Source organism: Lepidochelys kempii, chromosome 7, assembly GCF_965140285.1.
Source record: "Lepidochelys kempii isolate rLepKem1 chromosome 7, rLepKem1.hap1, whole genome shotgun sequence".
NCBI lineage: Eukaryota > Metazoa > Chordata > Testudines > Cheloniidae > Lepidochelys > Lepidochelys kempii.
The window spans coordinates 12,143,507-12,161,228 of record NC_136386.1 but is presented as its reverse complement, the minus strand read 5'-3'; the positions used below and the strand labels follow the sequence as shown (position 1 = coordinate 12,161,228).

The 17,722-nt window shown below is 40.7% G+C and overlaps 1 protein-coding gene across 5 annotated transcripts in view; it reads left to right on the top strand.

Annotated features, from left to right (window-relative positions):
- CNTN3 (contactin 3) overlaps positions 1–17,722 on the top strand; it is a 261,889-nt gene that overhangs the window by 214,337 nt on the left and 29,830 nt on the right. For all 5 annotated transcript variants that reach the window (XM_073351137.2, XM_073351139.2, XM_073351135.2 and 2 more), the window contains 2 exons: positions 8,760–8,887; positions 9,801–9,976. In XM_073351137.2, the coding sequence (XP_073207238.1) occupies positions 8,760–8,887; positions 9,801–9,976 (304 nt within the window). The remainder of the gene's footprint in view (positions 1–8,759; positions 8,888–9,800; positions 9,977–17,722) is intronic.

The window sequence follows — 17,722 nt, the reverse complement described above, 5'->3', positions numbered from 1 at the left end:
ATTGTCCTGACCTGATTATTATTTTATTGAAACCCTTTAAGTTATACCTATTGTGCCATACTGGGGCACAATCCAGACTAATGAGTAGCTGTGTTACCTCTGCCCTGCAACCTGTCATGCCCTTCACAACGCCTTGTTGCTGTAGCCTACAACCTGGACTGCTCACAAACAGCCTTCAGCATGTAAGTCACCCCCAGCTATGACTGTGTTATTGCAGCCAGCCAGCGAGCCACACCTTGGCTCTTGCCAGCCTTGGTTATGCTGCAGAGTGACCCCAAGACACTCCCTGTCCCAGATCTTCCCCAGAAATGTATGTCCTGTACTGCCCAGCCCTTTCCTGGACAATACAAATGTATTAAGTGTGCTGTTCCTTTAAGGGAATTACAAAATACATCTTAAAAAGAAAAGGAGTACTTGTGGCACCTTAGAGACTAACAAATTTATTTGAGCATAAGCTTTCATGTGCTACAGCTCACTTCATCGGATACATTCAGTGGAAAATACAGTGGGGAGATTTATATACACAGAGAACATGAAACAATGGGTGTTACCGTACACAGTGTAAGGAGAGTGATCACTTAAGATGAGCTAATACCAGCAGGAGAGTGGGGGGGGAGGGGAGGGCGGGAGAAAACCTTTTGTAGTGATAATCAAGGTGGGCCATTTCCAGCAGTTCACAAGAACGTCTGAGGAACAGTGAGGGAGGGGGGGAATAAACATGGGGAAATAGTTTTACTTTGTGTAATGACCCATCCACTCCCAATCTCTATTCAAGCCTAAGTTAATTGTATCCAGTTTTCAAATTAATTCCAATTCAGCAGTCTCTCGTTGGAGTCTGTTTTTGACGTTTTTTTGTTGAAGAATTGTCACTTTTAGGTCTGTAATCGAGTGACCAGAGAGATTGAAGTGTTCTCCGACTGGTTTTTGAATGTTATAATTCTTGACGTCTGATTTGTGGCCATTTATTCTTTTATGTAGAGACTGTCCAATTTGACCAATGTGCATGGCAGTGGGGCATTGCTGGCACATGATGGCATATATGGTAGATGTGCAGGTGAATGCATCTGAATGCATCCGATGAAGTGAGCTGTAGCTCACGAAAGCTTATGCTCAAATAAATTTGTTAGTCTCTAAGGTGTCACAAGTACTCCTTTTCTTTTTGCGAATACAGACTAACACAGCTGCTACTCTGAAACCTGTCAAAACACATCTTATTATTTTAAATAGTTATCCAGACACTTCAACTTAAACACATTGGATTAGCTAAAATAATAAAACAAGTTCATGAACTGCACAGAGATAGTACAAGTAATGAGGCATAAAATGGTTACAAGAAAAATCAAGATAAAATGCTTATTGGTGCCTAACTTAACAAACGATATTAGATTCAAAACAAAGATTTCCTATCACATGCTTTCAATTGTCTCAGGGCCGGTCTACACTTAAAACGCTGCATCAGCACAACTGACCCTATGCAACTGTGCCATTGTAGCACTTAAGTGAAGGTACTCCTACACTGACAGGAGAGCCTCTCCCATTGGTGTAGCTAATCCACCTCTGTGAGAAGCTCTCCCATCAACATGGCACTGTCCACATGGTGGGGGGGAGGGGGTTAGGTCGTTATAACTATGTTGCTCAGGGGGGTAGATTTTTCATACTCCTGAGTGATGTAGTCATACTAATATAGGTCTGTTGTGTAGACCTGGCCTCACTGACCAAACTCTTTGGGTTAGGACCCCTCCCCCAGAGTTCGATGGCTGCTTCCTTTTTCTTTTTGGATGCAGAGAATGTGATGGGCAAGGAGAGAAAGAGGGATCTCTTGCAATGTCTGCCCCCTCTTATAGTCCTTTCCCCCCTTTGAGAAGTATTTCCAGCTGGGAGCAAGGTGACAGGCAGTCTGTGCAGAAGGAAACTCCATGTTGTTTCTTTGCTAAGATATAGATTTTTGCCCCAGCCCCTTTTCCTGCCAAAGAATGGCCCTTTAGCAGGTAATGGTCCGTCAGCCTTTTTTACCCCTCTGCAGATGCACTGCTGTAAGATCTCCTGTGTAGCCGCTCTATGCCTGCAGGAGACGAGAAGTTGTTGAGACCAGGAACTTAGCAAGATTTAAAAACAGATTGGACCCTTATGTGAATATCGAGAGTTATCATGATGAATTTTGGAAGGGATCTTTAACCTCATGCTTCAGGGCTTAAGCCAGTCTCTAACTACTAGAGATCAGGATGACAACTAATGTTGGGGATAAATCACTAAGGGTTTCTTATACCTTTATCTGAAGCCTCTGGAGAGACAATAATGAACTATGTGGACTGATCCAGTGTGGTAATTCCTGTGTTCCCATCCTACCTTCCTATCCCCTGACTTATTGCCATATTTTCCCATACAAAGCCATGCCTCAGATTGTCTCATAAAGGGCATGGGCTGGCAGCTATGCATTTTCTCCTTCCTTCCCTGGTACTTGGAGGAGAGATTACTATCAAAGAGCCATTTCTTCTATATCTATGGAGGTGGAAAGAGCTGTCATTTTTGTTTTTGTAAAAAAAAAAAATTACCCCTAATATTTTAACACCTTGGGCTTGATTATCAGTGAGACCTCAACTTAGCCTCCAGTTGTGACTGTGCAAGCTTGCACGCATATATACAAGTGTGCGCATTTTGACTGCACTCTTTCCTGTACACTTGCAAAGGCAGAATGTTAATGCACCAAAAGTGCATGTGCAGATATTTGAAAATGGAATCTAGTCTCTGAAAATTAGGATCAAGCCTTTCTCTATTGTGCTGTATTGAAATATACTATAAATATGTGGAACACTAGAAAGCAGTCTCATTTTTATGTATTACAGCTAATAAGTACAACAAGGAGTCCGGTGGCACCTTAAAGACTAACAGATTTATATGACCATAAGCTTTCATGGGTAAAAACCGCACTAAACTGTAAGATTACCCATGAAAGCTTCTGCTCAAATAAATCTGTTAGTCTTTAAGGTGCCACCGAACTCTTTGTTGTTTTTGTGGATACAGACTAACACGGCTACCCCCTGATACCTGAAGCTAATAAGTAGAAATCTAGGTCACTTCTTGAAAGCCAGCCTGCTGGAAAGATATTTGCTTTGTTAGAAAGTGTAGATTTCTCTCTCTCTCTCTCTCTCTCTCTGTGAGAGACATAAACATATATATATATATGTTTATATATATATATATATATATATGTTTATATTGTCTAGAATTACATGGAGATGGTGGTGGAGGTTAGCAGATACTTCAGGGTCTGTTCTCTTCATCAGCTGAGCTGTATCTGCTACCTTAGTCATTGAAAAAGTAAAGAGCTCGGTTTTTAATTTACCAATAAAGATTTTATTTTGACAATACAGTTTTTCAAGAATTGATTTGTTTAATTCTGAAAAATAATGTGATTCTTAAATATATCCAGTTTTAATAAGCTTGTTCCTTCATTATTTCAGACAAGCTTGACTTGCAAATAGCTCAAAGCACTCTAAATGTCATTTGTTTTAATTAAGCAATAGAGATTTTTTTTTTTACACCCTGATCCAATTTTCTCTTTTGCTTGATCTAAGGCCTTGTCAACACTGGATTTTTTTGCACTGGGATATCTACATCTACCCCTTGTGTAGAAGACACAGATTGTTATAGAGTCTAACAGTTCAGTAGATTGCTTCTAACCATGATTGAGAACATTCTCATAACACATTCTCTTGAAGTGCTTATAACTATCTATAAAACCAATGAATCATGTCTGTAACATGCTTAAAAATCTATTAATTATGTATTAACCCTTAATAAGTATGTATGTGCCATATAATATAAAGTGTGACCAAAAGGAACTAGTAATGGTGCAGCTCACTCCAGTTTCACACCAAGTTAAGCCACACTAGTGCAAATGACAGGTTTCAGAGGAACAGCCGTGTTAGTCTGTATTCGCAAAAAGAAAAGGAGTACTTGTGGCACCTTAGAGACTAACCAATTTATTTGAGCATGAGCTTTCGTGAGCTACAGCTCACTTCATCAGATGTTTACCGTGGAAACTGCAGCAGACTTTATATACACACAGAAATCATGAAACAATACCTCCTCCCACCCCACTGTCCTGCTGGTAATAGCTTATCTAAAGTGATCAACAGGTGGGCCATTTCCAGCACAAATCCAGGTTTTCTCACCCTCCACCCCCCCACACAAATTTACTCTCCTGTTGGTGCTAGCCCATCCAAAGTGACAACTCTTTACATAATCAAGTCGGGCTATTTCCTGCATAGATCAAGGTTTTCTCACATCCCCCCCACCCCCATACACACACAAACTCACTCTCCTGCTGGTAATAGCTCATCTAAACTGACCATTCTCCAGGTTTAAATCCAAGTTAAACCAGAACATCTGGGGGGGGGGGTAGGAAAAAACAAGAGGAAACAGGCTACCTTGCATAATGACTTAGCCACTCCCAGTCTCTATTTAAGCCTAAATTAATAGTATCCAATTTGCAAATGAATTCCAATTCAGCAGTTTCTCGCTGGAGTCTGGATTTGAAGTTTTTTTGTTTTAAGATAGCGACCTTCATGTCTGTGATTGCGTGACCAGAGAGATTGAAGTGTTCTCCGACTGGTTTATGAATGTTATAATTCTTGACATCTGATTTGTGTCCATTTATTCTTTTACGTAGAGACTGTCCAGTTTGACCAATGTACATGGCAGAGGGGCATTGCTGGCACATGATGGCATAGATCACATTGGTGGATGTGCAGGTGAACGAGCCTCTGATAGTGTGGCTGATGTTATTAGGCCCTGTGATGGTGTCCCCTGAATAGATATGTGGGCACAATTGGCAACGGGCTTTGTTGCAAGGATAAGTTCCTGGGTTAGTGGTTCTGTTGTGTGGTATGTGGTTGTTGGTGAGTATTTGCTTCAGGTTGCGGGGCTGTCTGTAGGCAAGGACTGGCCTGTCTCCCAAGACTTGTGAGAGTGTTGGGTCATCCTTCAGGATAGGTTGTAGATCCTTAATAATGCGTTGGAGGGGTTTTAGTTGGGGGCTGAAGGTGACGGCTAGTGGCGTTCTGTTATTTTCTTTGTTAGGCCTGTCCTGTAGTAGGTAACTTCTGGGAACTCTTCTGGCTCTATCAATCTGTTTCTTTACTTCTGCAGGTGGGTATTGTAGTTGTAAGAAAGCTTGACAGAGATCTTGTAGGTGTTTGTCTCTGTCTGAGGGGTTGGAGCAAATGCGGTTGTATCGCAGAGCTTGGCTGTAGACGATGGATCGTGTGGTGTGGTCAGGGTGAAAGCTGGAGGCATGCAGGTAGGAATAGCGGTCAGTAGGTTTACGGTATAGGGTGGTGTTTATGTGGCCATTGTTTATTAGCACTGTAGTGTCCAGGAAGTGGATCTCTTGTGTGGACAAGATCTCTGGGGCTGGAGCACCCATGGGAAAAAAATAGTGTGTGCTCAGCACCCACCTTTTACAGCTGTTTGGTGGCACCCCAATTAGCTGATTGGGGGTGCCGCCAAAGAGCTGATCGGGGGCACCGCCAAATAGCTGATGGGGGGCTCAGGAAGGGATTGGGGGAGGGCAGAGAGTGGCAAGTGGGCGGGGGCCTCAGGGAGGGGGTGAATTCGGGGTGGGAAGAGGCAGAGCGAAGGCAGGGCCTTGGGGAAGCGGCGGAGTGGGGCAGGTCCCCAGGGTGGAGTGGGAGTTGGAGCACCCCTGGGCAAAAGTAAAAGTCGGCATCCATGGTCCCAATCCACCTCCCCTACACACAAATATGTAGTCAAGCACTACGTGATTTCAAGAATCTAAATATATTTGTGATACTGCTTTTGCCAGATAAAGTGTTCTGAATCTAAGTGAACATCTTAAAAATCCAAATTTGTTTAATATATGCTTTCTCCTTCTCTTTAAAATCCTCTTATTATATCCCCCTCTACACATCTTTTTACAAATTAATAAGTTATTTTTCTCTTTCCCATTTTTGTTGACATTTTTTCTGATCCTAATTTTGTTTTTAGACTACATCGGTCTGTCCACTAGTATTTTGGATTCTGTTTGTACGCTCTGTAAAGGGTTATGTAAGGATTTAAATGGAAGGGATTTGTAAATAATACGGAAATATCATTTGCATACTGGTGCTGTTCATTGTGTTTATCACTGTGTTCTAAATCCCCTAACTGGAGTTGCAGTGAGGAGGGTATGCAGACAGGAAAAGAGATGTGGCTTATGTAAATAGGGGCAAAAGTATTGTAGAGGGAAACTAACCCAAATGTCCAAATTAAAGCATCTTTGCCACCCATTTTCACCCTCGTATGTGAATATGTTTGGACTGATGCAGTATCTACGCTAGCTCAGATATGCCAGGTTACGCTGCAACCCTGCTCTCGCAACAGCCATTATGGAAGCATGATATAGGGTAATAATTTTTTCTCACAATAAGGTGGAAACTAAAGCTGATTAGGAAATGATTTTTGTCTTCCACAAAGAAAAAGGTTAATGAAATGTTCATTGTTTAGTTTTCATTATTTTTCTTTGTAGGATTTTTTGAAGGTGCTGTTGAGATGCTGAAAAACCAAAACCAAAAATAATTGGTTTAAAACCTATTTTTGTTTGGTTGCCAAAAAAATACTAGTTTTTTATTTTAAGTTTTTCAGTGAACATTTGAAAATTTTTGACAAAAACTGATACTTTTCCATGAACATTTTTTTTAATATGGAGACATACCTATCTCATAGAGCTGGAAGGGACCTTGAAAGGTCATTGAGTCCAGTCCCCTGCCTTCACAGCAGGACCAAGTACTGTCCCTTATTTTTGCCCCAGATCCCTAAATGGCCCCCTCAGGAATTGAACTCACAAGCCTGGGTTTAGCAGGCCAATGCTCAAACCACTGAACTATCCCTCCCCACCCACCCACCAAAAAATTTCAGTTTTACTTAAAAAAAACCACCCTCTTTTTCTGGGAATGGGGATGAGGGAAATTGACAACATTTTTAACCAGTTCTATCAGCAACACGCACGGCCCTATAAAACAGGGCCAGCAGTGAATATTCAGTTCCTTCCTCTCCCTCCCCTTTCCTATTGCTGCAAGGATGCCAGGTGTCTACTGTGGTTGCTCAGTGTCATCGTCCTATATCCTCTGGCTGCATAAACTCACATCTTTCTGCAGCCCTCAGAGTGACACTCTCCTTGTATGGCTGCATGACATTTGCCACAGGGGAAGGGTACCTTAACTCTATCTTCACTGTGTGGGTACATAAACCAAATCAGGTCCCAGCCAGCCAGACTGCCTCTGGCGTATTATACTGCCAGTGAGCACCACACATGCTATGTGGCTGAGAGCGTCTGCCATAGCAATAAAGGAGCTCCTGTCGGAATAGGTGAGTATTATTGTTTCAAATTGAGAGTAGACCCTGAGTAAAGTCAAATGATAAAACTTGTATTGGGGATGCATGTCAGCTCATTAGAGTTAGAAATGAATTTGAATTTTTTATCTTCTCAGATGCATTTTGACATTTTCATGTTATTACAAGAGAATGTTAAAGTGATAAATTTAAGCTCTAATTTTTGCAGGCATGTATTTCCTTATGCATTATTATCATCATCACACTTGCCTTTTAAACTTCCATGCATTAGTCATAAGTACTTTTCATATTCTTTACCCTGAACATCTGTCTGTATGTATCCTCAAATTAACAAGGCAAAGTGTCTCTTGTAATCCAAAGCTGCTTCATTATTTATTGTACTAGTGGATAAACCTGTTAGTTTAATTGTTTGCACTGTAGTATATTTAAATATTCTCTCCTTTCAGCTAGTCTAAAAGAAGAGCATTCCTGAAACACGTACAGCCTCTGTATGTGGTTTTAATGGTTAATTGAGCAATTGTTCCACTTTAAGCTTAAGAGCAGTGTGGCAATGGTATGGAGCCTGGCTACAGTACTTTAGTCATGATCTTTTATCACGGATGATTGTTGGTTTTATACAACCATAGTAGAGATGAAGGTCATTGACTCCATCAAACCAGAAGAATAAGTTGTAGTCTGGAAATGCTACATTTATTCACTCTATAGCGAATATTACCCTGTTGCGCCTAGAAAACAATGCATTTTGTATTGTGTATTATTTACAGGATAACTAAATTCCATGTACACTATTAATGACAGTGCAGCCCACTGAAACAAGCACTTTCTAAGGGACAAGTTTTGTTTCCAATACACAGCTGAAACAACCAGGCAGTGCACTCAGAACATCTTTCCTTCACATCTGCCATGCAGATCTTCTCTCTCCAAGCAAAGAGTGGCAGCAGAGCTTCTCAGTAACTACTGTTGCAGTTTCAGGGCTGCACTATCCCTTGCAACCATCTTGCCTCCTTTGGCAGGGTCCCCAAATTAACAACCAAACACCTAGGCAGAGAACACCCACTGAGCTGTGCTCTGCAGTATAGGGGGGGTGGAGAGCTAGGGAAGAACCTTTCATGCAGACAACAGGAAACGTGCCTCTCTCAGGCTCTGGAATCAGTTTTGGGGGACGGGCAAGGTTCTGGATTTTCCCCAAGGAGAACAGATTTGTTAATGTGTTTTCTGTAGCATGCGAACACACAGGGGGCCAGATTCTTCTGCTGCATATCATCACTGGATAGCAGTTACATTTTAAAACATCACTTCGGCGATTGATCCATTTTGTCGCGATGTAGTAAGGTGAATGTTCATTTATGTCTTCTGCAAACCTGTGATGCATTTTTCGTCTCTCCATCATTTTTTTTTTTTTTTAGAATAACGTTATTAAAAGATGGAGGCCTAAGACTAGCTAATGTGACTAAATTAGATGCTGGAAGTTACTCTTGCCTGGCAGAGAATCAGTTTGGAACGGCTAGTAGAACAGCAAGCTTAATAGTAACAGGTATGTTTGGGTTTTTTTAATAAGATTATTTGAAATGGCTGTAAATTCCAATAAATCCAGCAAGCAGAATCTACAAGAAGCATAGGAGTTCAAAGTTTGGGCTCTAGTTCGTTTATTGTGTGTGACTGGAGGTAAAGGGTCTGAGGAGTTGTATGTTTAAAAATAGTTAAATAAAAAGAGATCAGTTCTGGTTCTTTTTTAAATTTAGAGGGGAAATCTCTCATCTATATTGTGAAATACTTCCTAGACCATGGCAGTAAGGAGTAAGGTTATCTGGATACTACTGCTGGCTTGCACACTGACTCATTGTATAATCTAGGGCAAAAAATTAAACCATGCTTCCTCAGTTTGGCTATCTGTAAAATGGGTTTATTTTTACTTTCAGTTCCAACCTGTTTTGAGAGTTAACTGATGTTTGTAAAGCACTTTGAGATTGACAGAGATTAATCACTAAAATTAGATTCTTAATTCTTAAAATTAAAAAAGTGCATTGTGTACTTGCTTGACACGTAGCTCTTCCACTAATGATACAAAAAGCATGCAAGAAAATCCAACAGAAATCCACAGTATGGATTAGAGAGGAAGATTTTTCCTTTAATTATTAGCAGTATTAGATTTTCTATAGAACTGTACTTTTTTGTGTGCATTGCAATTTGTTGAGCACGACAAACTATGCAGCAGGTCACATTCTACTCTAAGCCACAAGGAACTCCTGTTGAGGTTAATAAGCTCTCACAATACTTCAGGAACAGAATTCAATCAATAATATTTACAATATAGAATTTGACTAACCTAAAGTGACTGCCACGGTCAAGTGCATCTTATAGAAATGAATGTTTAAAGAAAGCTCAGTAACACAGAAAGTTGAGATAGCTGCTGAGATGGCTAAAATGACTATTTCTGCTCTCCACAGAGCCAACAAGGATAACTCTGGCACCTTCAAACATGGATGTTACTGTTGGAGAGAGTGTAATCTTGCCATGCCAAGTTCAGCACGATCCATTGCTAGACATTAGCTTTGCGTGGTATTTTAATGGAACGCTCACCGATTTCAAAAGAGATGCTTCTCATTTTGAGAAAGTAGGTGGGGTAAGTTGTGAACATTTGTTTCTCTGATTATAGGTGCATGGATCTTAAAGACAAGGTTGACTTAAAAGAGCAAAAATGTTGCACGTTTTGTGACTTCAGTTTTGTTTTTGTTTTGTTTTTTTAATTTAACATGGTAACCAAAGTACAGCCAGTTCTTCTCTTCTTACAGTACATCTACGCTACAGCTGGGACTATGCTTCCCACCTTGGGAAGATACATGCTAGCTCTGCTTAAGCCAACACACTAAAAAGAGCAGTGTAGCTGGGGTAGCCCAGTTGCCAGCTCAAGCTTGCCAGCTGAGAACAAACCCATCTGGACTCCTTGGACACATACTTGGTTGGCTAGCCTGAGTCCCCACCTGTGCTGCCCCCAGCTACACTGCTATTTTTAGCATCCTAGCTTGAGCAGAGCAAACGTGTCCGTCTACCCCGGTTGGGAAGCCCACTCCCAGCTGCAGGGTAGACATACCCTTAGTATTGTAGAATTGCCTTCCCCAAAGGAGATCAGTTGTTCAGAATTATAGGCACAGAGCTGTATTCCATAATACATGATAATTACATATTCCATAATACAGATATTAGATACCTGAAGCCCAGTAATACAGAAGAATTAAAAATTTAAGGAAGTTATTTACAGTCCACAATCACAATATCTCTTTGAACCATAGGTGAGGATCCAGATAAATTGAAAACAAGTTGTTTGCTGCCAAGCAGAAATCTGTTTAAATAGGTACTTCATGAGACGTATCCCGTGTTATCTGCAGTGTTTACATTCCTCAGTGGTGCGCAACTTTGATGTTCTAGTCTTTGCCACAGTCAACCACCAATTGACTTAACCATCAAATATATTTTTCCAAACAATGTCACTTTGATTCATGCCTGTAATTACTGAAGTCTCCATTAATAAGCATCAAAGAGGGCTCCTTTTATTCTGACCTTACGCAGTCCACCTAAGAGAGAGCAATATCAGAGTTAGATGTGTCAACTGTGCGGTTCTACAGAGCAAGATTGGTAAGAAGTTTGTTTGAACCTTGTGTCAAGTTTGTCTGTGTAGATTTGTACCACCTCAAATTTCACCCTGAGGTTTGGGTTTAAACCCACACAAAGTTTTAACATAACTGTTACAAGAGAGCTCTATACCTGTATATATGTAAATAATGAAGGTGCTAGTAGAGAGAGACTCAAGAATGTGTAGCAGAGTTCCTGCATTTTGTAGGACCGATAAAATTTGCTGTGCCCTGCAAATGGCTTCCCCTGTGTAGCTCTACGTCAGCTCTTAATAAAAATTGCTGAGTGTCACCTGGTTTTGCATCCAGACACTATGCAAGGGCATTACATAGTGTCAAAGGAAAATTCATAAATGGGCTCAAGATGATTGGAAGGTTTGTGTAAGCCTTTGATAAATCTGAAAGGCGTTTCCAATTCGTAACCGTAAAATCGTCATCAAGCTTCATATCCCCAAAAGAACTAAACGAGGATTTAAACATCTCTCCATCCCAGGCAAAGGCAACAGTTATCAACTTGAGCTCCCTTCAAGACTAAAGCTGGAATGTGCAAATTACTGCCCCAGTAACTCATATAGGGGAGGACCATATTCCCTCAACAGTACAGACTAAAGCATGGCATAAATCCAGGATGATCTTTCCAAAGCTATGTCTGTGCTGGGACATGTTATAAACATAGCAGGCAGTATAAGACCCCATGTCATCTGCATATTTTGGCCTAATTTGAAATAATTTATTTGAATGATACAGGTACGTAAATAAGAAAATAGATTAAAAGTTTGAGGCCAGATCCTCAGCTGGTGTAAATTGGTATAGCTTCATTGCAGTCAATGGTGCTATACTGATTTACACCAGCTGAGGATCTGGCCCATGTAAGCTGTTTCTAAGGACTCAGTGCAGTTAATTGAGCTTTCACATTCTCCAGTGCTCCTCCTGATGTATGGTTCTGCAGCACTCCCTGCTTTGGGCTGTATCACAAAAGCCACAGTCTGGGCTTCTAACAGAGACATTTGGCTCTTGTAAAATACTTGTCTATATTTTCAGACACTCGCTGAATTGTGTCAGTCTCTGAACGTCATGCTCTCTGTTTTGTTAGCAAAGTGGTTGGTTGATTACAGTGAATGAGCAAACTTGGCTTCTAAAATTTTAAGCTTCCAGACTCTACAAAACAAAAGAGGATTGCTTCATATTTGGATGAGTTCTATATAAAATCAGTTGTTTTATTTAGTTTTTAGTCACACACGAGAAAAGTTCCAGGTTTTCCATTTCACTGCTTGAAGCTTACTTTTCGTTTTGTTATAATAAAGTAGTTCAGCTGGGGATCTCCCACATCCCTGGTAAGTCTCCTAGACACTCGGCTAAAAATTATGAGCAAGCTCGCTCTCTTTCTCCTCCACCCCCAGCTTCTTACAAAAATGGCACTAGTACCTAATGCCAAGAGAGGGTTTCCAGCTGAGAATCCCAAGCAGAGGGAGGCACCATACCTGAGAAGGGCAGGGCTTAGGAAACACCCTTTGCCTTGACATCTCCCATTGGCTATTTTCGGTGGGGAGCTGCCTAGCATGCTGGCTTTTGTGAATCCCATTCTGAGGCACCTATATTTCCCCATTCATTGTATAGAGAGCGTAGAAGCCTTACTCAAGTTTGTTAATCCCGGTGATATTCTAGGTTCCCAAGGCATCTACACAGCATTTAAACACCTGCAGGTGGCCCGTCAGCTGACTTGAGCTTGTGGGGTTTGGACTGCAAATTGCTGTAAAATTGCAGTCTAAGTGGTTTGGGATCTGGAGCCCAGGATCTGGAAATCTCCCCTATTGCAAAGCCCAGTCTCCAGCCTGAGCCCAAATGTCGAGACTGTGATTTTTACAGCCCCATAGCCTGAGCCCTGTGAGCCAGAGTCAGCTGACACGGGTCAGCTGCGGGTGTAACTGCAGTGTAGACATACCCAAAGTGACTTGCCTGAGGTCACACATGCAGCCTGTGGCAGAGCCAGGAACTGAACTCAGATCTCCTGAGTCTCAGTCCATTGCCAAAGTCATCCTTCCTCCCTTATTTTTCCTATGTCTGTTTCATGTATTTATAGTGTGGCCATCACCATACTATCAAAATCTTTTTGTGTGAAGGACAGGGGTCATGTCCACTTGTAAATATTTTTATAATAAATGCTATTTAGGACAATGCAATGCATTTAAAAGGTTGTTGTTTTTTAAATGCTCTTTGGAATTATCCATTTAATCCAAGCATAAAAGGTAAAGTTTGCCATAACTGCCAAAGCCAGGTGGTTGTAGACAGCCTCAGCAGGTAACAATGTCTTCTCGGTAGGTTTATTAAAGTTCTGTTTCCTACAGCTCTGCCTTCTTGCTGATGAAACCAATGATCAGTTAGGTGTCCAACTCCCACTGAAAGTTAATGGAATTTAGGTGCCGAACTACCCTTCTGTGCCTTTGAAAATTTTCTCAAAAGGCATAGCATTTAATCGGTGGACATAAAAGAGGATCCATATACAGATTGGCACTTGATTAAATGCAAGTGCATGCAAGAGAAGTTAGGTTTCTTTTGGAGAGCAAAGAGACCTTTGTAGATCTTATAATTTTTTATAAAAAAATTTCTGGAAATTTGGGCTGACCATCTGTCACGTCACAATTTGAATCCTCTGATTTCACAGTCTGTTACCTTGCCGTATTGCTGCATAGTTATTATTTATTTACTAAGTTTCAAATAAAATACCTAACCAGGCTCTACATAAACACATTAAAATTACAAGGGAAAGGTTAAATATCATTGATAAAAGAAGCTATTCCAATATACAGGACTTCAGTGGTAGATATGAACTGACTGGAAAACTGATTTTTTTTTCCAGTGAAAATTTCAACCTTTCGTCAAAAAAGATAAATCAAGAACCCAAAGTTTTTTATCAAAATCAGCTGAAAAGTTTTCAGGAAAAGGTCAAAATTTTCAGTGGAAGACAACTTTCTTTAAAATTTTTCACTGGGTTGAACATCCAATTTTCCATCAAAAAGCAGTTTTGATGGAAAATTTTCAGTCAGCCCTGTTCAGTACCTCTCAAGACTCATCCCAGTGATTCTTCATTGGCTAACTCATAACTCTAAAATATATAGCTTTCTACTGGAATATTTGCCATAAGGAAGCAACAGTTGAGGGTATGTATAGGAAACAGGAGCCTTGTCATTAATGTTTGGACAAGGTAGGGTACTGGTGCTCTGCTACCTGGAGACTACAGAAGTTAATCCACAAGACAAACTAAATTACCTCAGGCGCCCAATCCAGCTCCCACTGAATTTAATAGAAAGACTTCAGAGGGAGTTGGATAGGGCCCTTAGTGAGCAAATGAGTCAGTATACTGATTTATAAAGCATCTGATGGCTTATTCATACACTTGAAGTTCATATTCCCCAATAACAATAGGGGATTTCAACTATCCCCATAATGACTGGGAACACGTCACCTCAGAATGGTATGCAGAGATAAAATTTCTATACAACATTAATGACTGCCTCTTGGAGCAGCTAATCCTGGAGAGGCAATTTTTGATTTAATCCTAAATGGCACACAGGATATGGTCTAGCTGAACTGCTCAGTAATAGGGACCATAATGGAATTAAATTTAACATCCTTGTAGGGGGTAAAATACCAAGCAAACCCACTCTGGTAGCATTTAACTTCAGAAAGGGGCGGTGACACAAAAACAAGGAGGCTATTTAAATGGAAATTAAACGGAGCAGTCATAGGAGTGAAAATGCCTGCAAGCTACATGGAAAGTTTTTTAAAACACCATAATAGAGGCTCCAACTCTATGCATAACTCAAATTTAAAAAAGTAAGCTTTCCAGAAAAGTACCACCATGGCTTAACAGAGGCAGTTTCAGACAAAAAGATGCCTTTTAAAAATTGGAAGTCAGATCCTACTGAGGAAAATAGAAAGGAACATAAAGTCTGGTAAGTCAAGTGTAAAAAGGATAATTAGTCAGGCCAAAAAAAAATTGAAAGAGCAGCTAGCAAAAGACACAAATAGCCATTTTTTTAAAAAATCCATTAAAAGCAGGAAGCATGCCAAACAATTAGTGGGGCTGCTGGACAATCAAGGTGATCAAGGTGCTAAAGGAGAACTCAAGGAGGACAAGGCCTTTGTGGAGAAGCTAAATGAATTCAGTGCAGAGGATGTGAGGGAGATTCCCACACCTGAGCTATTTTTTTTAGGTGACAAATCTAAGGAACTGGCCCAGATTGAGGTGTCAGTAGAGGAGGTTTTGGAACAAAAAGATAAATCAAACAGTAATAAGTCACCAGGACCAGATGGTTTTCACCCAACAGTTCTGAAGGAACTCAGATATGAAATTGCAGAACTACTAACTGTGGTATGTAATCTATCACTGAAATCAGCCTCTGAATCAGATGACTGGAGGAGAGCTAATGTAACGCCGAGGTTTAAAAAGGCCTCCAAAGGCAATCCTGGCAATTAAAGCCACTAAGTTTAACTTCAGTACCAGGCAACTTGATTAAAAGTGTAGTAAAGAACAAAATTACCAGACACATGAACACAATATGTTGGGGAAGAGTCAATATGGCTTTTGTGAAAAGAAATTATGCCTCACCAGTTAGCTAGAATTCTTTCAGGGGGCCAACAAACATATGGACTATGTTGATCCAGTGGATATAGTGTACTTGGACTTTCACCAAAGGCTCGTAAGCAAAGTAGGCTGTCCTGCGATAAGAGGGAAGGTCCTCTTATGGATCAGTAACTGGTTAAAAGACAGGAAATAAAGGGTAAGAATAAATGGTCAGTTTTGAGAATAGAGGTGTCCTCCAGGTATTTGTACTGGGACCAGTGATGTTCAGTATGTTCATATATAATCTGGAAAAAGAGGTAAACAGTGAGTGGCAAAGTTTTTTTCAGATGGTACAAAACTACTCAAGATAGTTATGGCCAAAGTTGCGTGTGAAGTTACAAACAGATCTCTCACAACTGAGTGACTGGGAAACAAAATGGCAGATGAAATTCAATGTAGTTAAAAGCAAAGTAATGCACACTGGAAAACATAAGCCCAGCTAAACATGCAGAATGATGGGGTGTAAATTAGCTGTTACTACTCATTGTGGATAGTTCTCTGAAAACATCTGTTCAATGTGCAGCAGAAGTCAAAAAAGCTAACAGAATGTTAGGCACCATTAGGAAAGGTTTAGAGAATAAGACAGTAAATATCGTAATGCTACCATATAAATCCATGGTACCCCCACATCTTGAATATTGCATGCAGTTCTGGTCGCCCATCTCAAAAAAATATACGTTAGTCCTGAAAAAGTACAGAGAAGTGCAACAAAATGATTAAGGGTACAGAACACCTTCTGTGTGAGGACAGATTTAAAAAACTTGGATTCTTCAGTTTAGAAAAGATATGACTTAAGGGGGATCTGATAGAGAGCTATAAAACCATAAATGGTGTAGAGAAAGTGAATAAGGAAGTATTATTTACTCCTTTATTATTTACAAGAACCAAGGGTCACCCAAGGAAATTAATAGGCAGTAGGCTTAAATCAAACATAAGGAAGCACTTCTTCACACAACACACAGTTAACCTGTGGAACTCATTGCTGGGGATGTTGTGAAGGCCAAAATTATAACTGGATTCAAAAAAGTATTAGATAAGTTCATGGAGGATAGGTCCATCAATGGCTGTTAGCCAAGATGGTCAGGGATGCAACCCCATGGTCTGGGTGTCCGTAACCTCTGACTACCAGAATCTGGGTCTGGATCATAGGGGAATGATCACTCAAAAAGTTGCCCTGTTCTGTTCATTGCCTCTGAAGCATCTGGCACCAACCACTGTTGGAAGAGAGGATACTGGGTGGGCTAGATGGACATTGGCCTGACCCCGTGTGGCTATTCATATGTTCTTATTCACTGTATGAAAAAATAGCTAGAGATCCCAATTTTGGTGGTGGCTGCCAGTGACTGCAGCAAATGCAAAGTAACTTTTCAGTTGATGTCTTCTCTTTGAGATGAGCAATGATGTAATAATGTAGTGGGAGTTCCTGGAACATTCTTGAGGGAAGTGGCATGCCTTCAATCTTTGACACATAGCAGCGCTTGGAAATGTTATGGTAGCACCTGTTATGCAACATACAGCTCTTCCATATGGACCCCAAAAATACCAGTATATAACATTGTTATACATCTCTTTTCTGTTAGACAGATGAGTCATAGCAGCAGCACGGCGAATCAAGCCGTTTTTGAAACTGTGAACAGATTGCCTGTAAACTGCGTCAGATATCACCTGTTCAGACAATCCAGCAGCAGTTGAAATTGTCTTGCAGCCAGCAAAATGAAATGCAAGGATGGATTTAGTTTTTTATGTTCTCAGTCCAATTCCATCCATGAGCAGTAAGCACACGTTTACACTTGCAGACATACACAGAACAAAGCTGAAGCATGTATTTCCTTTTAACCCTGACCATGCTGGTTCACTCCACACTGGCCTTATCTTATAATTTCCGTGGAGCACAATGCCATTACAGGTGCTTGTATAGTATGGGCTGCCAATTTGTGTTCCATAGGTTAGGGTAGTGTGCAGCAGGGAAGGTGACTTTCCTGTCACCTTAACTTGTCCACGCTAGCAAAGATTTAATTGTGCTGGCCAGAGATGCCAGTGAAACTTACTCTGTTGCAAACTCTCTAAGGATCAATGACAGTAGAAAGCACCAACTATGTTGCAGCAATATTGGCCC